The 26,700-nt window shown below is 36.7% G+C and overlaps 2 protein-coding genes across 5 annotated transcripts in view; one reads left to right on the top strand and one right to left on the bottom strand.

Moving 5' to 3' along the window:
* The first annotated feature begins 110 nt into the window (after window positions 1-110).
* Window positions 111-12,642, top strand: mthfr (methylenetetrahydrofolate reductase (NAD(P)H)). The gene is made up of 12 exons (XM_082189462.1): window positions 111-235; window positions 1,367-1,610; window positions 1,805-2,043; window positions 2,538-2,648; window positions 2,933-3,126; window positions 4,420-4,670; window positions 6,159-6,293; window positions 6,372-6,552; window positions 7,329-7,511; window positions 9,411-9,512; window positions 9,605-9,724; window positions 10,022-12,642. The coding sequence occupies exons 2-12, from the start codon at window positions 1,372-1,374 to the stop codon at window positions 10,238-10,240; spliced, it is 1,974 nt and encodes a 657-aa protein (XP_082045588.1). The 5' UTR covers window positions 111-235; window positions 1,367-1,371; the 3' UTR covers window positions 10,241-12,642.
* A 2,176-nt stretch (window positions 12,643-14,818) lies between these two features.
* LOC309513540 (uncharacterized protein) overlaps window positions 14,819-26,700 on the bottom strand; it is a 29,403-nt gene continuing 17,521 nt past the window's right edge. For 2 of the 4 annotated variants that reach the window (XM_082189434.1, XM_082189431.1), the window contains 10 exons: window positions 26,038-26,195; window positions 25,047-25,255; window positions 24,643-24,787; window positions 22,996-23,301; window positions 20,148-20,409; window positions 19,138-19,255; window positions 18,515-18,653; window positions 18,139-18,238; window positions 16,950-17,060; window positions 14,819-15,681 (listed from right to left, as the gene is read on the bottom strand). In XM_082189434.1, the coding sequence (XP_082045560.1) occupies window positions 15,631-15,681; window positions 16,950-17,060; window positions 18,139-18,238; window positions 18,515-18,653; window positions 19,138-19,255; window positions 20,148-20,409; window positions 22,996-23,301; window positions 24,643-24,787; window positions 25,047-25,255; window positions 26,038-26,195 (1,599 nt within the window). In that variant the 3' untranslated portion in view covers window positions 14,819-15,630. The remainder of the gene's footprint in view (window positions 15,682-16,949; window positions 17,061-18,138; window positions 18,239-18,514; window positions 18,654-19,137; window positions 19,256-20,147; window positions 20,410-22,995; window positions 23,302-24,642; window positions 24,788-25,046; window positions 25,256-26,037; window positions 26,196-26,700) is intronic. The other 2 variants (XM_082189433.1, XM_082189432.1) reach the window with 2 other exon arrangements.

The following is a 26,700-nucleotide window of genomic DNA, read 5'->3' as shown; positions in this document are numbered from 1 at the left end:
TTCTTTTTTTTCCTTTTCTTTTTTCTGTGTGGGCGTGTGCGTATCTGCCTATGACAGACCCTGCAGCCAATTAGGACGATCCTATAGATGGAGGTGGGCGTGACTCGTATGAAATGGGCGTGGTGTACCATAACACCATCCTCTTGTCGTCCATGCTGTGTTCACGCACACGCTACAGAGCACTGGAACTGTACTATCCTCTCATAACTCCTAGGGGATCGGGAAAAGGTTGAAGGTAATGAAGCAAAGACTTCTTTACACGCTTACAGAGCCGGCATGACTGTTTTGCTTTCGGTTAGGTATTAGGTATTTATAGGCTGCAGTCGCGCGGACCCGCATGTCCAGACCACCCTCTCGCGCAATGGACAATACCAAAAGATGCAGAAATAATTTCTGAAATGAGTTATGTCATATATAACGCTGTTTGTTGCTTGCATTGATTGCCTGCTTTAAAATCATGCCTTGAAACGCAACGTTTTACATAGGCATGTCTTTATTATTATGTCAAATGAGACCCGTTGTTATGGGCAAAACTTAATTAATTTAAGTTAGCTAAGGATCATTATATTTTTTTATCAAACTTCACGTAACGTTACTGCTAACCATTCATGTTTATGATAAAGGAGAGATCGTGAGAAATTACTACAAACCTGCCTGCTGTCATTTTGTATGACTCGTATAACTTATGCCATAAATATTTGAGAAAGACATTGAACGTAACGTATTTAAGTTAGTATTTTAGCTGTCAATAATAAATGTTTGAGTTGTAAACTTTAAATCAAAAGTTTACATTATAATGATAATGTGTTTTTTTTATCTCTTCAACTACGTATGTTACTGAAATAATGTTACATAATTTTACACAATTTAAAGATTCAAGAGTCATGTGCACAGTATTAGAACAGTGTTCTGGATACTGTATATCCCACAATACAGTGGGCCCGACTTTTCATTTCCACTGTGAAGTCATTACTTATGCAATTTTTTACACATCTCTCTTGACTCATATGATCGGACTGCCGAATGTTAAGACATTTTTACAAAATACAATAAAAAAAAGTTATTTAAAAAAAAAAAAAAATTATTTGCAGGATGATGTATAATACAGTTTAAAGTTTTTTTTAATAAGATAGTGAATACCATTTCACTTATTATTTTTTTAATTAGTAGAATACAGTAATTTTGTGCAGCTAGTATTCCATTCTGAACATAGTCAGTGTCATCAATGTAGTTTGTTTGCGAAAATATGGCCAATACTATCCCAAACAGACAGGTTTAGAAACATTAAAAAAGTCAACCTAGCTCAAAGTGATCATATTTTCTGTTTTTTTGGGGTGATGTATGAACATATGAACACTTGGTACAGGAAACATGGTGAACCAAAGAGCTGACATAGGTTGGCAGTCCTCTAAGAGCGACTCTAGCGGGGCCAGTAACAGTGGAGAGAGCTCCAAAGAGAGCTCCAGGTGCTCAACCCCTGTACTGGACGCCGATCGCACTGACCGGCTGCGGGACAAGATGAAACGGCGGATCGAGTCTGGGGACCACTGGTTCTCACTAGAGTTCTTCCCACCACGCACAACATCTGGAGCAGTCAATCTTATCTCTAGGTAGGAAAGCAAAAAAATGCTGATCTACTTTTTATGTTTTTGTAATTGGGTGAATCTCCCAAAAAAGCATGTCCACATATATATCATTGTATATGGACATATATACTCATACATTGTAACTCATTTGAAAATCAATCATATTTTGCTTCCAAATTATCATTATATTTCTTATATTTCTGTTCTTTGTGTGTTAGATTTGACCGAATGGGTTCTGGAGGTCCTCTCTTCATTGACATCACTTGGCATCCCGCTGGAGATCCGGGCTCAGATAAAGAAACGTCTTCCATGATGATAGCAAGCACAGCAGTCAATTATTGCGGTCTGGAGAGTGTCCTGCATTTGACATGCTGTAATCAGACGAAAGAGAAAATATCAGCCCATTTAAATAAAGCCAAGCGGCTAGGACTAAAGAATATCATGGCCCTCAGAGGAGGTATGAACACTGACTAGGTTCAAACAACACATTTTTATGTGCCATTTTTTTTCACTGTGGTTGTCTGTGATCCTGGGTGTGCCTTCCCGATGAAGGATACATGTAGTGCTGCTGTAGAATTTTTGGGTGTGTTCCGATTAAAACAAACCCTGGTGCGATTGCTCTGTTTGCGCAGTTCACTTGAATAAGTGTGAACGCTGCCATCCGAATACTGGTGTGCACCAAACCAGCGGACCAAGAGTGCTGTTGCGATGTTGCTCATCACAGTTCGATACAGGCGTCAGAACCACGTCTCCTCGCAGAAGATCTTTGTTTGTGTGTGACGGAGGGATTCCTGTCGCTGTTTTAACTCCTTTACACATTTTATAAGCTTTTAATGAGTACTCAGCTGGTCAAAATAGTATTTTAGCGAGCACATTTAGCCCTGCACACAGCATTGTTTTGGATGTTCGGTAGAGTGAACCCGATTTGACCGGAAATGTCTTCTTTTGCAGATCCTATTGGGGAAGATTGGGTGGAGGAAGATGGAGGTTTCAACTATGCCACAGATCTGGTCAAGCACATTCGCTGTGAATTCGATGACTATTTTGATATCTGTGTTGCAGGTGAGCTTTAGACAGACAAGCAATTAATGGTGTTTGCTTAGGCAAATTACCATTGTTCACAGATGTTCTCGTGGTGGACGATAATGTGCCATATGCTTACATTGAAGTAGGGTCCTGACCCAGTAACCACCTAGCAACCACTCAGAATACTTTACAACAACACAACAACACGTGGTATTTTGGCAGCAAGTTTCTAGATTTCTGGTTCTAGTTGTGTACATTTGTGATTTTTGCATGGAACTCTAACATTCACCAGCTCAAACCCCTCTCAAATGTAATGATAGGTTACCCCACGGGTCACCCAGAGGCTGAGAGCTATGACGATGACCTCAGGCACTTGAAGGAGAAGGTTGATGCTGGTGCTCACTTCATCGTCACCCAGCTTTTTTTCAGGGCAGAAACTTTCCTTAAATTTACCAAAGACTGTCGGGCCATTGGCATCACCTGCCCCATTCTCCCAGGAATCTTCCCTATTCAGGTACATGAACACATAAACAGACCAATCCCTGCACCTTGATGATGTGGAAGTCATCCAATTCTCTTATCAGCCAAACACTGCTACATAAACTGCCATATGATGTCATATCATTGCAAAAGACCAGTTGAATTTATGCAATGATGTGATTCATGTATTTATTGTACCACATTTTTGTACAAAAAAAAAAAAAAAGTTATCAGGCCAGCAGCACCACTGTGTAATGTTTTCTGTATGTTTTAAAGTACTTCACCTAGCTCATTTGACTCTAAAATCTAATTTCTTTCATTTATTCATTCTTATTCTTAACTTTAGGTGTGTTCATGCCATGTCAGAATTACTGAACGGAAAAAATGGTCATGTTACTTGTAATCACAAATCGTAAACTCTGAATTATTGGAGAGCTCTGACTTGTACTCTGTAATATCAAAACTCAAAATGGCAGCAGCTTCAGCAGTAAAATGTAGTTAAGCAGTTATTTTGTAATTTTTCTGTTTAATGATTCCTATAAGAGACTTTTGTTAATTGTTAACTTTTGTTAAGAGAATAATCTGAAAATAAACAATAGACATACAATCCATCTTAATGCAAGTAGAAAAGAGTTGAACAACTATCTAATGTCCTGCTTAATAAACTATTTTTAATAAGGCATTTGCTTAACAACATTTACTTGTTTGTATGGTTTTGTCTATGGATTACTCAAATTACACAGATTCATTATTGGCATTAATAATGTTGTCCTAGAAATGTTTAATTTAGAGTCAGAGGATATGAACAGTACAAAGTACAATGTCTGGGTTGTCTTCTAGTAATTATGACATGGTGTGAACTAGGGATGCGTCGATGTAATCGATTACGAAAATACGTCAATTTGCATTGAATGCGACGCACTGTTTACATTCATCTCTAACCGCCTGTCATGTAAAATAATAATGATACTTGATAGACTAATCGATCGTCAAAATAATTTGGGGGGGTGGGGGATAGATGTTTTGAAGAATGTTGACACTGTTCTTTTCCATGCAACAAAAGCATAAAGTAAATATTCTAGAGTCATACAATATCCTGAAATTTAAGCCAATTTTTGGATTTATGCATATGATTGTTGTCTGAATGTTTATTCAGGCTCATCACATCACCAGATTTCAATAAAATGTTGTGGAGGGTATAACATCTTAGATTTCAGTGTCAAATTTCTCACACAAAACTATTATAAGTCATTAGAAGACTTTGTATGGACTTTTAATGTGCTTTTTTGTGCATTCTTTAAAATCGGAATGTCCGTTGTTTGCACAGGGTTATCACTCACTCCGTCAGCTGGTCAAACTCTCCAAACTTGAAGTGCCAGAGGAGATCAAGCAGGTGATTGAGCCCATTAAAGAAAACGACGCCGCCATTCGGAACTATGGCATCCAGCAGGCGGTGGAGATGTGTAAGGTTCTGCTGGCCAGTGGAGAGGTCCCAGGCCTGCACTTTTACACACTCAACAGAGAGGTGGCCACCATGGAAGTGCTCAGACAGCTGGGCTTATGGGTAGAGGATCCACGGTGAGTGGCTTTGAAATGTACTTTAATTCTGAGAAACTGCTCGTTTTTTCCGCCTTTTTTTTCATTCACTTCAACCAATTGTGTTTTGGTGATAGTACAGCAAACGCTGAAGGCGATAATGGCTCTCAGGTGATTATGGATTGTGATGGACTTGAGTGCTGTATTGATTTTATATAACAGCAGCAGGTGTAATCAGGGTCCAGTTTGATCATATTCAAGGCCATAAAAAGTCTTAAATATCTTAAATGGTATAACAAAAGTATAATTTTAGGTCTTATATGGGGACGGGAAAACAGGAATTGTGATAAGGACTGATGGGATTATTAAACTTCAAAAGGCATTATTTAATTAAATAAATATGAGTGCTGCATGTTCATGGTAAAATGCAGCACGGTTTCACATTCTACAGGCTTGTACAGCAGTTCTCAATAAATACTGCACATTTATGCAAAGCGTTTACTTTACGTAGATTGCATATTCTATCTAAATCATTTTGAAAGAGCAACTAAAAGTAGTAAAGAATAGGCATTTCAAGATAAGAGTCCCAGTGAATGACGGTTTGCTTATAATAAAAAGTCCTGCATTATGCATAGTCATTTTTTCCTGGAAGTTAAACTGTATTTGGCATAGAGCTGAACGATTAATTACTAAAAGAACGCAATCTCGATTCAAACACCCATGCAATCTCATTCCTTAATATCAACAATTTGCCTGTGTGTATTAAACCTTTGATAAAATCACACAGGAACTATCAAATCTGCATCGCCGCTGCCACTGACCCAGAGAAAGCAGTTGTCATGTATGAAACAGCTTCACAAACAGTCCTTTTCAACCACACAGTATTGTTATTTCTATGCTACAAATATTCATATTATAACAGAAGAAATGGGATAAAAGTTTATAGTTCAGATATAAACATATAAAAATGTCCACTGAAGCAATCAAAATAGAGTAAATCACCTTTTGAAAGCAACATGACGCTTCAAATAACGATTATGTTGATTACATTGTGATTTGTCTTTGAATCATTCATTCAAGAGATTAGTTCCAAAAATGCTGATTCAACGAGTAATGAAAGTGATGTACTTATGAGTCATTGAATCATTCATTCAAACCCAATTTTTTTTTTTTATAATTCATTCAGATTCATTAAACATTTTAAATAAACTGCAGCAATTCATATTTTTTTTTGTAAATTACATGTTATTTTGTTTAGTTGTCAGTACAGAATCGTGTGAGGATTGTGATCGCTGTTTGAAACAAAACAAAAATCATGATTCAAGGAAGAAAAATGTACACATTCACATAGAATTGTCGTGTATTGCCGGCACTGGTTAGGACAAAACATGGAAAAAATACCTTCACTTTAGATGAGACTCAATGTAAAGAGACTTATATACTATATATAATTTGAGGGTAAAATAAAGACATATTTCTGACCGTTTTTATGAGGTTCACCTATTTAGATTGATATTATGTGAACTTTAGGCGACCTCTGCCCTGGGCCATCAGCGCCCATCCAAAGCGTAAGGAAGAAGACGTCAGGCCAATATTCTGGGCTTCCCGACCCAAAAGCTACATCTACAGAACACAGGACTGGGATGATTTCCCCAACGGAAGATGGTACATAAAATGTTTCCTCCCTCATTTCTGGGCTTTATGTGGATCGTTCAAAAATGTTAATTAACGTGTCGCCATCAGGGGTAACTCCTCTTCACCAGCCTTTGGCGAGCTGACAGACTACTACCTGTTCTACCTGAAGAGTAAGTCTCCTAAAGAGGCCCTGCTGCAGATGTGGGGTGAGGAACTAATGAGCGAAGAGAGTGTTTATGAAGTCTTCACCAACTACATCACGGGGCAAACCAATTCCAATGGACACAAGGTAGAGTGGTACAGCCAGGATCAGTATACAACCATGTACCGCTGGGCAGCATGATAGTAAAAGTACCAGTAGAGTTCTGCTATACTGTGGTAGATGTATTTCTGTGGGTATGACTCGTTTATGTGAAGGAACACAGAGTAGTACACAAATGCAGAGAGTGTTTATTTATTTATTTTACTGTTCATTTGACAGGTACAGCGCACAATTTAAACAATTGCACCAGAGTTAGCTAACAGCTAATTTGCATCTGTTGTCCCTGCAGTGTTCTGAACAAGTCAAGATGAGCAAGAACTTGTTATTGATTGGAATGACACAAAGGAAATTTAATTGTTTGTGGTTGCCAAATAATCTCACAACTAGGCACACATTTTTGAATATAGAATTCAACAAGTACTTATCAGCAAACTAAGTTACAGACAGAACATCTGTTTTATAATTGTTGAATTTTGAGTATTTTGTTTTACACAATGTGAAGCAGCTGTTTTTGCACTAACCAGACTTTGGTTTGTGATCAAAAAAGAGGCATTTCCATATCGTTTCTTAATGTATAAATCACTTTTTTGGTTGAAATACCAACACAAAAAATGCGTGAACCGACTGATTTACAGTTTCTGTGATGTAAGATTTTGATCATAGTGCCCACTCATGTCATCAATTGAGTTATGTGTGTTTCCTAAATATGCTGCAAGTTATAATATAATTTATTTATATATATATATATATATAATACTACTACAATATAGCATGTAATATTAATATCTTAATGTTTTTTGTAGATCATGTGTCTGCCGTGGAACGACGACCCTCTGGCTTCAGAGACCAACCTGTTGAAGGATGAGTTGGAGAAGGTGAACCGCAGGGGTGTTCTCACCATTAACTCTCAACCCAACATTAACGGTAAAGCCTCATCCGACCCAATTGTAGGCTGGGGCCCTCCAGGGGGATACGTCTTTCAAAAGGTCAGCAAAACCCTATTCAACTGTGTGGAATGTAAAATAAGATTTTTCAAGAATAAGCAAACTTCCCTTTTCCATAAAATGAAAGGGGAAAAGGTAATAGATTTGTTGAGCTCGAAAAAATTACCATAAATGTAGTCTGTGTGACTTGTGTGTAACACCTGTGCGTCGGCAGACTGATGAAGACGAAGATGAATAAAGTTCCAATACAAGGTTTAATATACAAATCCAAACAGGTAGCAGGAGACACACACACTTAACCGAAACGTGACCGGACCAACTCAAAGGGAACACATAGGAACTTGTATACTAAAGGTAACGAGGTGAACACAGCTGAACCAAACTAATAACAGCAAACATAGAAACTAAAGAGTGGCGGGAATCTAAACATGTGCACATGAACACATCTGACAAATAAAAAGTCCATGAAAACTGAAATTAACTTAACATAACAGTGACAGTACACCCCCCTCCGACAAGGCGTTTGAAAGCTCTGTGAAAACAGATGGAGGGGATTTTGGAGGTGGACGAAGGTGTGGGGACCGGAGGTGTCGCCGGATGGGAAGACGACAATCCCTTGGCAGCGTCGGTGGTGGACGGCCGATGGCGCGGACCCAGAGCCTGGTAGTGACGACAGCCCACGGTGCAGACGAGGTCATATGATTTTTGACATCTGGGGAATGACTAACGTGGCTCCCCCAATGCATCCCAGGGCATAGATAGAGAGCCAATATAACAGAGTGACATTGCTGGCATTGGAGGCCTAGGCGAAGTTGTGGCAATGACCGTCGGAGGAGAAGCCAGAGTACCCGAGGACTGAGACAATGCCGTGTGACCGCGGACCGAAGCAAGTCCGAAGGGAAGGAGCAGCCGCTGCAGCCATAGGGGTGGAGGAACGGAGTGTAGCGGGAGATCCTCAAGTCCATGGTGGAGGTGATGTGACGACTGACCAAGGGGGAGCCACTGGGACGAGGGAACCCGGTTGAGTCGAGAGGCCGAGGGGTCTGGTGGAGCCGAAGGTGGGAGGAGCCAGGGCAGAGCCACCAGGTTGACGGGTCCGAGATGATCAGAGTCCGGAGGCGGAGCCACGGGATTGCTCAGCTGCTGGTGGAGGTTGTTGGATAAATGAAGTATAGAAGTATAAATGGAAACCAACGTCTATGGCGTAGAGGCTCCAGTGTAGGTCCGACGCAGAAGTATAAATCAGCCTTAAATCTGGTTTTCTCTATATTAGCGCTGTTTTAGACTGATTGTTTGTATGCATTTGCTTAACTGGGTTATTGGACTGAAAACTTTCCCGGAGATTAGCAGCGTAAAATTATATGATTTCAAACAGAGAAGCGAAGTCGGGTTAAGAGGTTGGTATAGAAATTTCCCCCCACCAGGGTTACAGGTGCTTGCTCCATTGTAGATGCTCAGTTTGATAAACTCCAGACTTCCAAGATCATCTAACTGCATAACATAAATTACGTTAAGGACGTAATTCACTGTGCTTCATTAATCTATTTGCGTTATTTGCGCTAAATTATTTGAATGTGTTAAGGATTTTGAATTAATCGCATGCATTAACGTTGACAGCCCTAAAAATATAATAATTAATTAAACCTTGATAAAAATTATGCATATAAAAAAATAAAGATAAAAACACAACAAAATTACTAAAACTGTAAATAAAATTAAAATGAGAACAGTAAATATCAAATTAAAATCAATTAAATATATTCCAAGTACAAATTCATTGTTTACCAGGTCTAGTTATGATTGTAATACTGTGGGAACTGTGCACTTGGTGATTTGTGGGTTTATTTTGGGTTTTCATTTTATTTTAGGTGCTTTTGGAATTGGCTGACTTTTGGAAATAGTTCTTTCAGCGTGTTTATTTTTACCTCTTGAAATCAACAGGCATATTTGGAGTTTTTCACATCAAGTGAAAATGTGACTGCACTTCTACAAGTGCTGAAGAAATATGAGCCTCGTGTGAACTACCATATTGTCAACGTTCAGGTAAAACACCTGTACCCCTACAAGAACCAGATTACATTATATAATCTCATTATTTAATATTGACAATTTGAAATGTTTTCTCCTCTTTTTAGGGTAGGAATATCACAAATGCCCCTGACATGCAGCCCAACGCTGTGACATGGGGGATATTCCCAGGCAGAGAGATCGTTCAGCCCACCGTGGTGGATCCAGTCAGCTTTATGTTTTGGAAGGTGATGATTCGTCGACCTAGTAATCATCTTGAACACCCTAGCAACCACCTAACAATGCAAATTTCACTTTGTTTTCAAACCGATGTCCTAAATGAGGTGTTTAAATGGCTTGCTCATCCATGTGTGACGCTTCCGAAACCCTCATTGACCTTACATTCTCACACTGTCCCAGTTTAGACAACCTTGGCACGCTTACAGGCACACTCACTGTTATTGTCTCAATGATAAGAGTGATTATGTGCTGTAGTAAAAGATAAAATAGACTAGAACTGAGCTCAATTCTTTCTTTTCCCGCAGGACGAGGCTTTCGCACTGTGGATCGAACAATGGGCGAAGTTGTACGAGGACGAATCGCCCTCACGCATGATCATTAAGTACATCCACGACAACTATTACCTCGTCAACCTCGTGGACAACGACTTCCCGCTAGACAGCTGCCTGTGGCAAGTGATTGAAGACATGTTTGTGCTTCTGGACTCCCCTCAAGTAACTCAGGACGAGGGAAGTGAATTGTAGCACCACAGAACTCAAAAAGTCTGCATGCGCTGCTCTCTGATCCAAAGACCTCACAACGCACACACAGAGTACTTTACTGTAATGACACAGTATTTTTGGTCATTTTCAGAGTTTAATTTGTCATCACAGTCAATATATAGGATTTTTTTTTGCAAATGTAGCACTACACAAGATGATTTGCCTTAATCTTTAAAGGGACTAGTTGGCTGTTTTGAGATTTTATTATATTTTTAACTATTTATAAATTGTTTTGGATACTGCATATGTTCAATATATGAAATGAACTCTTGTAAGTCAGGTCAAATGTGTGGACACAAATACAGTATTTGGCTACGGTATTTCAGTTAGACTTTATAGGTAGATCCTATGTCAAACAAGTTATTTTTCTTTCTGAATTCAAGACAAAAAACTAATCCCCCAAAAAAACCAACCATAAGATCTTCATTTCCCTCATCATTTTTGTCCATCCATTAAAAGTTCAAGCAACCATCATTTTCAAGCTTTGAAATGTATATTAAGATGCAAAGTAATTCACAAGGAGGAGATACAATCACTTTATATATTAAACGGATCTAATTTAGGCTTTTATCCACAGATAAGCATTTGATCAACATTAACAGAAGCTTAAATGTGTATGTTTGATGCACGAGAACCAGTGAAGTTTGTTCGTACATGTCAAGCAAGCACATTTGATCCTCAGCAAAACAATGAGGTTTGTTCTCATGCATGAAGTATGGCCATTGACCAAATTTGATGTGCTATATGTATATAAGTTGATCAATGTTTTTGCCTAAATAAATGCCTAAGTTAAATCTGTTCATCATATAAAGTGATCGTGCCTCTTCATAAGACTCAGATTTAAACTTTGATGTCTTTATGTACAGTACTTTTTGAAGTTTGAACATTTTGGTTGCGTGAACTTCCAATGGATGGACAAAAACGATAAGAGTATATTTTTAAAAAAGATTGAAATTTGTTGATGAATGAAAGTCATGCATTTGGAACGACGTGCTGATCATTTTTGGGTGAACTATCACTAAAGATTTTTTCAATGACAATCATGCAGATTTTCACTCTAAATAATAATTACCATATTGCATTTGGATGTTATTCTTTTGATGTCCATTACTGTAGTACAAAACAATTACAACCATGATATATAAATAATTTACAATTGAAATTGTATAGAATTTTTGCCATATTACGATAATGAGAATTGGGAGTGAACGTTTAAATGTACAGAGCCTTACATATGACATGTGGACAAAAAAATATATATATCGTGGCCACGAATGTACAATTCGTTCACACAACTTTCTAATGTGTCAGCATGTTTTACTAATTCGTTCACTCGAGGGAACAAATTTGTACAACATGGCCACAATTTACTAAATCGAGGGAACAAATTATTATACCAGGCGCACATTTTAGTAAAACGAGCGAACGGATTATTATATCGTATGCACAATTTACTTAAAACGTGGGGCCACGATTTCCTAAAATTAGAGGATGAGTTCTTAATTCGAGGCCACAATATATAGGCCTATATTTTTGTCTACTTGTCATATGCAGGTCTCCGTATAGTTGTAATGAATATAATGAAAAAAAAAAATCTATTCTCAATCAAGACAGGTTTTGTCAGATTCCCTCTTTTAGTTTTCTACCGTCATGTGTGAATTGATACTAGTGGAGTAATTGGTTTGTGACAGTATTGATTTGTGAATCACGTTTGAATCTTTTTCCCCCTATTTGGCCTTGTTTTTTTACCATTTGAGAAGTATGATCATTTCTGTGCTGCCAAAAGAAAACTCAATAAACTTACGCTCCTCCCCCTGTGCAAACTTGTCCAAGTTTGACATTATCACTGAGAATGATTTGTTTGCCTGTGATTCACGTTTTATTTTTGGAGTTCACCTATATCTCAAAGTCCATGCCACTGTTGGGACGATTCGATAATGGTGAAGAGGATGAAGGATTGGGTGCGCTGCCATCAGCAGATGTTATGTTAAACATGAAGGCATGCGCACATTCGAATCCACGTGCTTTGTCTTATCTCATAGTCAGATGATGAAACATGACAGTTGTTGGAAGGAAGCCAACAGTTGAACAGTATGAACTTGACCTCGGTTTTGCTTGAGTAGGCATGTGCATGTCATTGCTTAAACATAGTTATTAGACATGTTCATTTTTTATGTGCATTTTATTTTCAGCATTTCTCATTGGTGCAGTTTGCATTTTGAATGTCTCGTTTTCTCTGTATACGTAAAAATCCATTAAACCTTGTGGTGTTTTTAAGCTAGTATCCATATTCAGACATTTTTAAGTTTTAAACACTCTTGACGTTGATAAAGAGTTTTTCTTGCTGTTACACTTGTATTCTGCAATAAATATTTCCAATTAAAGATGCCTTCTCAAAACTTCCTAATATTTTAAAATGAACAATCAAGCATGAGTAATGACTAATTACAGTGTTATGTTTTGCAACAGGTTTTCCACTTTCATAGAAAACCTGGAAACATCAGGTTATTTTTAAAGTGGTTTGCAGGCCTGTAAATATCATGGAAAATAATAAAGTAAATAAAATCATGGAAAATTCGAAAGCAAATATCGGTTACACTTTATTTGGTAACACTTTATTTTACAGTGTCCTTGTTATATACTTAATTATTTATATTATAACATTCTTAAATTACTTATAACAGTAAATTATGCATAACTACATGCAGTAAATTAATATTACTCAATACTTAAATATAGAATTACACTGTAACAAAGACACCTTAAAAATAAAGTGTAACTCTATATTTTAAGGTGTCCTTGTTACATTGTAATTATGCAATTAAGTACTGAGTAATATTAATGAATGTACTTTAGGGTTAGGATTTGATTTAGAGTTAGTTGCTTGTAAGTACAGTATGCACAATTTACTGTTAATGCTTTAATACTTTTAATACAATGTAACAAGGACACTTTAAAATAAAGGGTTAATAATGTAACATGTATAACAAAAACACTAAAATAAAGTGTTGGCCAAATATATATATTTTCTTTAGTTATATTTGTATTTCAATGGCTAATTCACCAAAAAATAAGAATTCTGTCATCATTTACTCGCCCTCAATTTGTTCTAAACCTGTATGAGTTTCTTTGTTCCATTGAACACAAAATAAGATATTTTGAAGAATGTGGTTAACCAAACAGTTGATGGATCCCATTGATTTCCATAGTATAAAAATAAAATTGCTATGGAAGTTGATGGGGACCAGAAACTTTTGTTAACCACATTCTTCAAAATATCTTCTTTTTGTTCAACGGAACGGAAAGAAACTCATACTGGTTTAGACTTGTATGGGTAAATGTATGGTATGTCACTTGTATGGTCATCATTTGAGTAAATGATGACAGAATCTTTAATTTTTTTGCGAACTATCCTTTTAAAAGTTTTGAAATATCTGTATAAAAAAAGTTATTTTTTTATGATTATCCAGTAATCATGGAAACGGATTACTCCTTTTAAGTTTAAAAGTTGTATTGGACAAAGAAGGTATGAACATATTCTACATCAATACTTGATTTAAATAGATGAAGTATATACAAATTGTTTAGTACCTTGGCAAGGTAAGTGTCCTTTTCTAAAAAGCACTGAGAAAATGAAAGACTCCAGGTTCTTCCACTGAGTGCTTCTTCCACATGAGGAGAGGAGGAGGAGTCAGTAACCTGACACTCATTCTATATAGTCACTATAGGGCCGTTACATAAGTGAACCCTCTGAACCACTGGCATTTCTCGTGAAAGTTCTGGGAACTGTGTTTAAATATCTATCAACACCTGCGCACTAATATCAGAGTGAAGTGCACTGACCATGCAGAATGTCAAAGTACTTGAAACTGTTTTAATGAGAACGTTTAGTGAACTGTGTCACTATTAGTTAGAATTAATCACCACCTACTGCTCTTACACTGAATGAATTACAGAGTTTTTTTAGAACGTTTTAAATGTCTAACAGTTGCTGAAAGAGTGATACTAATATGCTATAGGGGTTCTTGCAGTCACTAACAAACCAATTTTATCTTTTTTTACGCACTGTTTGTGCTACAGAGATGAATGATATCTCGGATCATGCAGTTTTTTTAAGGAGAGGTGTCATGTTACTTTTAGATGATGTGGACTTGGTGGATAATACAATAGGTCTGGGGGGAAAAAACACTGTTTGGCTTTAGATCAAAGTATACCCTAGTAAAAAATTAAAATACTAAAATGTATTTGAAATACATTTATTTTATGCTAAGTATACTACAAATACATTTGCATATTTATGTACTTAATATTTATATAACCTGCAATTGTACTTTTGGTATACATAAAGTCTGCTAAATTGGAACAACTAATTTTGTACTTAAAGGTGCAGTATGTGAGATTGACAGCGGTTGAAATGGGTACTGCAGTCCAAATTCAAAATATTGGAGAGTTATTTCCCCCGCCCCCTCCTGCTCAGACTCGACGCTCACGCGGGTTGCCAGATTGAGGACACGCAAAAGGAACCAGCGCAATTGACAATGAAAGGCGAGGAGACTTGCACACTCTGTAAGTTGATGAGTTGATTTATTGATTTATTGATTTATGATGAGTTGATATCACGTTTTAATATGCTCCCGTTCATAGAAGAATTTTGATGGGTGCGGAGGCTTTTTAGGTCGGGTAGAATCTGCGATCTCTGACCCACAGCTGGCTGCAATATGCTGTGTTTTTCGGCCAACTGGCAACCTGTGGTGGTGACGACATACTATTGGGTAAATTGGAACGTGCGATATCACACAGACCAAAACAAAAACAGACATTCCGACAGGGAACGCACATTTCAAAATAAAATAACAGGAGTGTTTTTTCAGAGAAAAGAGTATGTGAACCCAGCATGTTTCCTAAATATCTGCAAACATATTATGGTATATCTTTTTTTTGCTTTAGTACAGTCAAAAACTTACATACAACACGTTTAATGCACTTCAGTTATCCGGAAGTAGTGTATATACTTAAAGTCCCCCTATAGTCAATCATTTTATCCCTTAAAACATATCTTTGATCACCAAAATGACATTTTTAAAAGTTTTTTCCTTGAAAAAAAAATAAAAAAATGATTCATGCCTTAAAATAGCTTGAATGTAACTACACCCTTGCATCATTTAGTATACACAGTTCTATGAATATGCAAATGAGCCCCGCCTCCACTCACTCACACCGGCTCAGAGATCCACTTGTTCATGATCACATTAAACTGTTACTGAATTATGTTGGAGGTGTTGTGGTGATGTCTGGAGTTGCTGCAGTCTGCTATGATCTGCACTGGCTGGTTTCCATCTTTTAATACTCTGCTTGTAAACAAACAGAACTGGTTAGGGCTCAAAGGCTGATCCAAGGGCTCGCTGCCACCACACTTGCAACACCTTCCAATAAAACAGAGTAGGAAAAAAAAAACATTATTATCAATCTGAGTTGTTTGTATGGGTTAATCTTAGGGAATGGTGTCATTTGTGTGCCATGTGTTCCCTTCACTGATATACTTAACAGAATACTGAATTTAATCACATTGTTATGCAAGTCTTACATGTTTGTTTTTCATCACCCAATTTCCATGCATACATACATCACATTATATTTTAATGGCCTAAATTTTGCTTTAGTTAAAATATCATACTTTTACTATGTAGATTTAGCATGCTTTTAAAAAAGAGCATGCTTTATGGAAATAATATACTTTAAAAGGATTTACTTAAGGATGATCTGTATGTAATGATTTCGGACACTTAATTGCACATTATTTGCAATTTTTATTTATTTTAAATGCAATAAGTAGGCTAAAGCACTCTCAAGTTTGACTAAAGTAGGACTTAAGTACATCTTATTACTTTTATTGTCTTTTAAACTTGGTTAAAGTGTACTACCAACTGTATTGACAAGCATTTATTGTAACTTAAATATACCTGAATGTCATTTCTATTGAAACTTGTATATCAAGTATTTAAATGTGTTTGTAATTACACATTTGTAATGCAAAAGTTGCAATTTAGTACATTTAAAATATATGAACTTTAAATTTAATTTTGAACAGCACACTATGGTTAAAATGAAGTACTTACATGTTGCTTTAGTATGTTAGTCAAAACATAAAAATAAGTGTACTTCTTTGAAGCATGACAAAAAGATTATTAAAATACAATGATTTAAAATGTACTTTAAGGACCTTTAATTTGACATTATTACAAAGTGCACTTTTTAAAAGTGTACATATGCGTGTTACAAAACAGTACACTTCAGTGGTCTTTTATTTCAGGAAAAATTATATGTAAGTACAGTTCTCAAAAATATATATATTTTTAAGATTTAAAGTACACTACTCGTGGATATTCAATACAATTAAACACACTTCTTTTTCTCAAGGGAGTCTTAGAAGATAAGCTCTGCATTGAGTCTCTATGACCCATTTCTCCATCTAAAAGCTCAAATTTTGCTCCACATCGCTACACACTGATAAGACAGTGTGAACGATAAGGGTGAAAGTCAATGTTTATGAGTTTATTCATAGGCACACTGGGTTGATTAAGCACAGACCAGATTACAGTGACCTATTAGGGATACTAAGTGTATAGTGACCCTGTTTATCTTGTGCAAATATGGTGAGATTTCAAAGAGCTGTGGACTGTTTCTGCTTTACCTGGGCTAATAGCATGTTGTTAAAGTTGGCTGAGTGATCAGCAGACACTCTGTTCCTGATGCGTCTCTTTCTCCAGGTAAGCCAGGCTTTTTGCAGCACAGAGCGCTCATACTGCACCATAAAGACAAGGATAAATTAAAAAAAATCTTTGTCATGGTAATGTTCTCAAAATACAGTAAAAACAAAGAGACTCTGGTTGTTAGTGGCTTGTGTTCTTGCTGGTTGTTTGCAGGGGCTTGTGGGCCCTGGGAAAGAAAATGGGCCCCACCAATACTGACACTATTAGAACTAGCCACTACAAACGTTACAATTGCACTGAAAAATAAATCACTAAAACTAAGCACACTGTACATAGTTTGTTGACAAGTAACATGCCCACTTGTTTCAACATTAAGTTAAAATGTAAAATGCTGCAGGGATGGTGTATGTTTAGGCCAAATCCCTGCTAATGAGTTAGCATTTTAGCATCTCCGGTTTCTGGCATTTTAGCCTTTTTTATGGGTTTTCGGAAAAAAAAGTCTAAAATACTAACAGAAGCTCAAGATATTTTCACATTTATCCTATAATAACACATCAGCAAAAAGCTTTAAAAACGTTTTTACTTGGCTTGAAAAAGGTGGTTGCTAACAAGTGGCTAAATGGGACTACAGAAGTTGTCAGGGACGTTAAATATCATCACACCAAACAGGGAAACGCATCTACTCACAAGTTGCTTTCATAGTCTCACTGCACAAGGCCTTTTTAGTCATTCTAAAAACGTCCCTCTTCAGGTTGAGGTAAATGTGTCTTTTGTGTGTTCATTTTTTAATGATTTTTATATTTTTTGCAATATTTGAACACATACTAATCTGAAGCAACTAACATTTACTTGATTATCCATGCATCATTTATTTATTTATTTTTTAATCATGTTAAAATTATGTAAAATGTAAAAATTCAAATATGATACATCATACTTTTTAGGAATCTCGCAATCACATTTTATTGCATTATATGTGATATGCCATACGCAACATGAATAAATTATAGTTTTTTTGTCAGTTATTTGTTGTTTGGTGATTAAAAGTTGGGGCCCTAGACAGGTGTCGCCTGTGCCCGCCTGTGTCGCCTATAGGAAGGTCTGGTCCTGGTTGCTTGGCAGTTCAATAACAGACAGATTTTGTTAAGCACATTCATGTTGATCACTTACTTGTTGTGTATACAGCAATGATGCTTCAGTTTGGTTTTTCCAACAGGTCCAGTACAGATGGGTCAGTCCATGAACTCTTCTCTCCACAGCTCTGACATGGCTCATGAAAATATCACTAATTATTAGCCAATATTAGCCAGATACTAATTACCAATATTCAAAAACAGTCACAGCTCATTTGTCAAAAAATTCAAACCGAAAACGCTTTGTCTTCACACAATGTTTCACAATCTAGCTCTAAATGTATCATATTACTGTGGCAATCTTCTTGAGTTTTTAGGATTTTGTGTAGACAATGTAAACTTGTTATTGTTGTGTGTGTGCTAGTATGAGTCTGTTTTATTTATCTTTTACTTAAAACCAATATAGTTTTTACCTGTGTGAAAGCTGTCTGTGCAGGGAAGCTTTCTGGTATTGTTGGTACACTCTGACCCAATGATGGAAACTTCTAGATACTCCTCTTCCCTCTAGCCAGAGACTCACAGCCTCCCCCATCTGCCTCTGAGCTTTATGATCTGGTGGGGGGAAAGCATTTGGACACTTAAAATGTGTATATGTTATTGCATTAAATACAAAATATCAAACAAGAGCTACAGGAACTTTTCTCAGCACTAACTCGTTTCTGTGTAATTTTTACAATGACTTTACTGTTGTTTTGGTGATTTTTAGTGGCTATGAAATCAGTTTCACACAAACGTACAACCATAGGTGAAGTTCACCACATTAACTATAAACATCTTCCGCTACCATTTGACAACCACAAAGTGTCACAATATTTTTGATAAGTTAATCTATTGTTTGATGTCACATGGTTTGATATTGTGACATTCAGACATATTTAAGTGTGGCTTAATATCATTACATTATATATTGTAGTTCAAATTATATTTGCATGAGGTGACTGACCCAAACAGCTTATTCAATCGCCTGTATCACTTCATAATTTCTATATTATTTAATAGTATCGGCAAAGGTGTAGAAATAGGCCTAGCAGTTTACCTTTGGCCCACAGTGACCACGTCCTTAGAGCTAACCGAGCTTCACTTCTTTCCTTCTTCACACAAAACATATCTGCTACTTTCAGCAAATCCCAGCTATGTGTCCAATGCTTGAACCACTGTAAAGAGAAGTAAATACACAAAATTAAAATTATATTCTGCAACATCATTGATTTGACTGCACTGACTCTATTGGACGAGAGCTGAATTGAGCTGGATGATGACATCACTGTTTTCTCCAGAGATTCTTTATAGCTGAAATGAACTCATTCCATAATTGATGAACTTTACACGAATATTGAACCAAACTGAATCAACACTGAACTGATTTCAACTGAATGATGACACTATTGTCTTTTTAGAGCTGCTTCACTTAGTTAGCATCACTGCTCATTATTTCCCTGTTTATCACTGTAAAATTGCTTTGAATCAATCTGTATTGTATAAAGCACTAGATAAATAAAGGTGACTAGACTTGAATTTTCTGGATTCTTAAAAAAAAAAATATTTAAATAATAATAATAATAAATAAATTAATTGTAACTTAATTTTTAAATATTTGTAATACATATTTGTAATATAATTTATAATAAATTATTTTTAATTAGAGACCCTCTTTTTGCATTTGAATGCAGTGTTATTTTATTATAATTGATATACTATTATATTTTTTTGTTATTATATTAAATTAGATTTTCTTTTTTTTTTTTTTCATTTAGATTTTTCTTTAATTTTTTAGTTTGAGTTATTTTAGCACTTAAACTAAATGAAATTAAGAAAGCCTTGGCAACTAGCTAAAAAAAGTTATATTAAAAAATATATATTTAAACTTTTACATTTTATTTGAGTTAATATTAGCTTTATTTCAAGTGATGAAAAAAAAAAAAAAAAAAAAAAAAATAAGTAGGTCAATACAATGCAATCTCCTAGACCTCATTTTTAAATTACATGAGATCAATCAGCCAAATGACTGATAAAATATAAAAAATGAATTAAAGAACTGAATCAAACCTTGTGAAGTAATCTGTTGTTAAATGTTTGAATCGCTCTACATTCTGTGGCAGCGGTTCTCCATCGATGAAAAGCTCTTCCCTGATAGATGATGAGCTGGCTCTCCATTGTACACTTCTTCTGCTGACCCTGGATCAGAGCTCTTCTCCACTGCATGAATACAGCAGCCAACAGTCTCATCTCACTGCTGTACTGGAACCAGGCCTCTCTGTACCTCAGTCTTTGCTCTGATACTGTGTGTCTGGACCATGCCAGCAGAACCCTACATGGAGAACAAGTCCAGATAAAGCCAAAAGCCTGGCATGCGCATACAAATGCAATGCAAATGACAGCACAGAAATGCTTTTCAGTGTTTTTATTATTATTTTGGGGGGCTTTTTCCAGTTTGTTGAGGTAAAGGTTGGAATCGCATGCATTGTTAGCTAGCAGGTTTGTGTGTGTGTGTGTGTGTGTGTTCTCATTTGTAAACCAGCAGCTTGACATTCTGCTAAATATTTCATTTTGTGTTTCATGGAAGAAAGAAAGTCATATGGGATTGAATAACATGAGGGTAAATGATGACAGAATATTCTTTTTTGGGTGAACTACCTCTTTAAGGCAAGACACTATATAGACAAAATCTGTTTTGTCTTTTCATGCACTGGTTATTTTGAGATTTGGGGATATTTTGCTTTCCTAAGCCTTCTTTCAGAGCCAGAAATCTCCACTTATGTAGCACTTACATACACTAAACTTTTCAGTTTCATTCCTATCTATATTCTGATGTTTTTTACTGAGGGGTTTGTTCACATAACATTCACCTGACTTGCATAACATTCCTGAAGTATTTTCAGATTCTTAAAGAGATTTCCAAAACCCTGTCTGTAAAACCAAAATTAACTTTAATTTGTCAACAAAATGGAAGAAGATTTGTTTTACCTGGATGTATACACTCTCTATGTAAGAACATTTGTGCATATTTATCTAGATAATGCTTCACTTGCATATTTAAACTTAACATTTCAGAAAACTTCAGAACCATTTTGCAATTCTTAAATTAAGTAATCAACAGGCGGACATTAATTTGATTACTTAAATTAAGTAATCAACAGCCGTCTCTACACACAACCATCAACACCCCCCTCCCTCCCCCTATTGCTTCTCAGCCTGCACCTCAGATCAGTGAGGGGGATGTATGCAGAGTCTTCAGGAAACAGAAGATAAGGAAAGCCAAAGGCCCAGACGGTGTCTCACCAGCCTGTCTCAAAGCCTGCGCTGTCCAGCTGTCATCCATCTTCGCACTGAATTTCAACAGATCACTGGAGCTGTGTGAAGTCCCCTCCTGCTTCAAACACTCCACCATCATCCCGGTACCCAAGAAACCTAAAATCTCTGGACTTAACGATTACAGACCTGTTGCTTTGACATCTGTGGTCATGAAGTCATTTGAGAGACTGGTGCTGGCCTACCTGAAGGACCTCACTGGACCCTTGCTGGACCCCCTGCAGTTTGCTTATCGAGCAAACAGGTCTGTGGATGATGCAGTCAACATGGGACTGCACTACATCCTCCAACATCTACACAAACCAGGGACTTATGCAAGGATCCTGTTTGTGGACTTCAGCTCCGCTTTCAACACCATCGTCCCAGATACCCTCCTGAATAAACTAACCCAGCTCTCTGTGCCCTCCTCCATCTGTCAGTGGATCATCAGCTTCCTGACAGACCGGCAGCAGCTAGTGAGGCTGGGAAAAGTCACATCTCGGACCCTTACCATCAGCACTGGTGCCCCCCAGGGGTGCGTTCTCTCCCCACTGCTTTTCTCTCTCTACACAAATGACTGCACCTCCAAAGACTCCCCCGTCAAACTCCTGAAGTTTGCAGACGACACCACAGTCATTGGCCTCATCCAGGACGGTGACGAGTCTGCTTACAGACAAGAGGTTGAACAGCTGTCTGTCTGGTGCAGTCATAACAACCTGGAGCTGAACACGCTCAAAACTGTGGAGATGATAGTGGACTTTAGGAGAAACCCCCCTGCACTCCCCCTCTCACCATCATGGACAGCACTGTGACAGCAGTGGAGTCATTCAGGTTCCTGGGCACTTCCTTCGTCAACTGAAAAAGTTCAACCTACCACAAGCGCAGATGACTCAGTTTTACTCAGCTGTTATTGAGTCGGTTCTGTGCACTTCTATAACTGTCTGGTTTGGGTCAGCCAGCAAATCAGATATAAGAAGACTACAACGGACTGTTAGGACAGCTGAAAGGATCATTGGTGTACACCTCCCCAACCTTCAGGACTTGTACAATGCCAGAGTGAAGAAACGGGCAGGGAACATCATCACAGCCCCCTCCCACCCCAGCCAAAACCTGTTTGCACTTCTGCCGTCAGGCAGACGTTACAGATCTCTGCGCACTAGAACATCTAGGCACAAAAACAGTTTTTTCCCCCATGCTATCTCCAGCTTAAACAGCTAAAACAGCAATTAACACCTGCTGTATAATTCATTCAGTACTTGAGAGAGAAGCAAGAGGTTTTTTTTGTGTAAATACATATACACATTTTATTTATAGAGCTGTACACACAATGCACAAATCTGTACATAAGTCTTCTGTTTCAGATGTATACTAGAACTATTATTATTGTTTATTCTATTTATTTATGTTCTCATTTAAATGCCTGTTCTAATGTCATATATGTATGTATGTACCAAGAGCTCCTGTAAAAACCACAAAAAATTCCTTGTGTGTTTGTGCACACTTGGCGAATAAAGCTCATTCTGATTCTGATTCTGACATACATATTTACAACATATCTATTGGATTACATTTTTTACTGTATTCACCTGTAGTGTCCCAATCTCACCTCCTCTCCTGTCTCTGTGTACAGTGTTCTCTGCTCCTGACACTCTGTCTGAAAGCTGCTTTCCAACACAGGAACATGTTCTTCATCGTCTGCGTGATGTTTCTCCGCTTTCTGGCTCGTGAGATGTGCTGTCTCCACCGATGCATCACCAGTTGAGCCCTCTTCCTCTCATCAAGTCGCTCTTTGAGCTGCCAGAGACAGAAAGCTCTCTGCTGTATTCTCTGCGTCCTGACCTCCTCCAGTTCTCTGCTTATGCACAGCAGCTCTGACTGATGCCTGAACTCATGAAGCCACTGAGAGAAATATCTGGAGGTAGAATAGAACAGAATCTTGAATGACTTCACCACAGAATGTTTTTTATTGAAGGTTTTTAGCAGCATTTAATAATGTTTGCGCTTATATTGGCATAATCAACCTCTATAGTTCAATTCAGCTGTTTTTCCTGGTTTTTCATTTCCTGTTTAGTTCTTGTTTTCTTGGTTGTCGTGGTTTCTAAGTATGTTCTCATTTGTTCGCTTAGTTACTGATTATGTTCTCCACCTGTTTCTTGTTCAGTTCTCTTTGTCTTGTGTATTTAGGGTATGTTTACACATCAACGATGTACTAAAAACTGACAAGTTTTTCCATTGTGTTTTTCGTGTACAGACGACACTGTTGTCAAACGATCACCGTTCCCACGAAAACGATTAAAAACCCTGTATTATTCATGCCAGGCCAGTGGTTGGCGATGTCACTTTGTAAAGAAACACTACGCACCTATAGACTAAAGACGTAATATACATGAGCATGATGTCACTGTTTTCACAAATGTGCTTTTTCGTAGTTTACACTGAGAAATGAATGTATTTGTTTTAAAAAACTTGCACTTTAAACCGCTTTGAAATGTTTGCTTTTTCAGGCCCTCTAAATGCTGTTGTCATGCAAATGAAAGGCCAAAACGCATAAACAGTTTTCAGTTTTTAGAAAGTGGTGTCGCGTAAACGCCCACTTAAACCCTCAGTTTGGTTCTCTCTTTGTTTTGTGTCGTCTTTGTTTTACAAAGCTGTCACATTCCTTGAGTTTGAATTATCTCCTTTGTTTCTGTGTAAAATAAAGTAATATTGCCACAAATAGATCCCCTGCTCTTCATCTCCTCTGACCTGTTGACACATTCTTGAGTAAATCCAATGGAGTACATTTGGATAATAATCACTCATTATTGGTTTATATACATCTTATGCTGACCAATTCTACATTTACTGTATTTCATCAGAAAAATCCAGTAAGAACAGTAATATTGTGAAATACAATTGAAATTTTAAATAACAGTTTTCTATTTTAATGCATTTTAAAATGTAATTTATTCCTGTGATGGCAAAGCTGAATTTTTAGCATCATTACTCCAGTCTTCAGTGTCACATGATCCTTCATAAATCATTATTATATGCTAATATTTCTTATTATTATCAATGTTGAAAACAGTTGTGGTGCTTACTTTCTTATTTATTAATTAATTCAATAATTTATTTTTGAAAACTAGGAGCCTTTTATCAGGATTCTTTGATGAAGAGAAAGTTCAAAAATATGCATATCACACTCATAGCCATATAAACATATATATATATATATATATACACTGTGCTTTTTCTCATTTCCACACACACACACCTGTGTTTTAAGACTCTTTGGTGATAATGCTGAGATCTTCTGAAATATTTCTCTGTCTGGCTCCACATGAGAAATGTTCTTCTCTTCATGACAGTCTTCCTCCTCTCATCATACTCACACAGAAGAGCCTGTCGATGGGCCTTATCTAAATCACAAGAACATGCATGTGCTTTTATTGGTTTATTAATAGTTATTTGTTATGTTATAATGCATACATTCAATATACTGCAATATTGTATTGCAATGTTCATTATAAGGCAATATGTATACTTTTTTGCATTATATATTTACATATTAAATATCTACAGGCATTTTAAGGGAACTGAAACTACAGTATAACAGAAAAGCAAGAAAAAAAATCAATGATACAAATATGGCTTAATTCAATGATGATTTTGACTCACAGTTTTCATGTTTTCTCCACTGCTGTAAGATGACTTTGACTCTTAGGTGGAGTCTGTGTTGTAGAATGCTATTGGCGAGCCGCTGCTGAGCAAAGATGATTCTCCACTGACAGAAACAGACACGCAAGAGTCTGTAGTGTGAAAAGAACAGAGCTGATGCCTGCCTCTGCTTGCAGACCTGCACACACCTCAACCATGCCCAAAACACTCTTAAACATACAGAAACAGACACATACCAACACACACTATCATTAACATGCACTTCACATTGAGTTTCACATCACGTTCCATGTTGCAGATAGATAAACCTAAGCAAAATATATAATTTAAGGTTAAAACAAGTGGCCAATTTCAATGACCAATGTATTTATTAATAATATATTAATAAATAATAATAATAATAACATAAACACTTGTTTAGTATATCATTATATATCTTTTATTATCTTTTATTTCTACATTTTGTTTTCATTTTTATTTCAGATAAAGTTGTAAAAATAATGTTGTTTTGTCATTTTTATTAGTTTAAAAAAATATGTCTGTATAATGTTTATTAAGTTTTAAATTATTTACTTTTAGTTATTGTAGTTAATTTACTTGATCTGAAATAAAATAAGTTTCACGAGTTCACACGTAGCTACAATCAGATAGGGTAAAGTTTTTATTTTATTTTATTTTATTTCAGTAACTGTTTATTTTTTTACTGCTTTAGTTGTAGTTAACAATAACCCTGCTTGTTTTATACAATATTTACTGAAATTTCCCTATTAAATAATTTTTTATACCTTTTTTTTTACATGGTTGTCGATATTGTAAAAGTAAAATATTGGTTGATTAATCAGTCTGACTGATACAACGATGTATCACCAATATGTGCAATGGTAGTGGTGCATAAATTTAACACAACTGCTTTAAAACATGATAGTGACATCTGATAATCACCATAAAACAGCCAAAAATACATTCAGGCTGTCACAGATATGACGTGTACCTGTTCTGTAATGTGCGAATATAAACGGCTTTGGCAGTCTGCTGCTGGCTTACACATGTCACCCATGTGGAGAAGCTCAAGTTCAGTCTGTGTCTCTCTGCTTTGCTCTCCATCTGTTCAACAGCACACGTCTGCTGCTCACAGTGCGGCCCCACGGCCTATAACACGCATACAAGATTTAAATATAATTTATCAACATTAAACATTCACAACTCATTTTACTTCTCTAATATTGACAAAAGACAGGTTGTTAGAATGATTTAAGCTAAAAAAAACAAAATGTATCTTATTTTTTTTTTTGCCAAATTTTGTTTCTAATTTGAGAAATATTTCTTAAAATGTAATCTACCATTAATTTGAATCAATCATTCCCCATTCAAGTAGATGAGCTGTGTACCTATACAGAAAATAAGCCTAGGCCCATTACCATGGTGGCCATAAAGTGAACTGATTTTCCTCCAAGGGACTTGAATAAGAACATGTATTAATGCTGCCATCACATGCTATCAGAATTATCATAAATACGAGTTTCCTAGTTAAAAATTGGACATGAACCTCTCAATTTTGTATTTACCACTGGGGAACTCTGGGATAATTTCTATATGCAAGTTCCCGAGTTGGGCATGCCATAAAACATGGCGGAGGGGAGAACGATTGCTGCTG

This window comes from Leuciscus leuciscus (assembly GCF_965113295.1).
Source record: "Leuciscus leuciscus genome assembly, chromosome: 13".
NCBI classification, from domain to species: Eukaryota; Metazoa; Chordata; class Actinopteri; order Cypriniformes; family Leuciscidae; genus Leuciscus; species Leuciscus leuciscus.
Note: the sequence above shows the minus strand (reverse complement) of the source record. Positions and strands in the feature narration are given on the sequence as shown.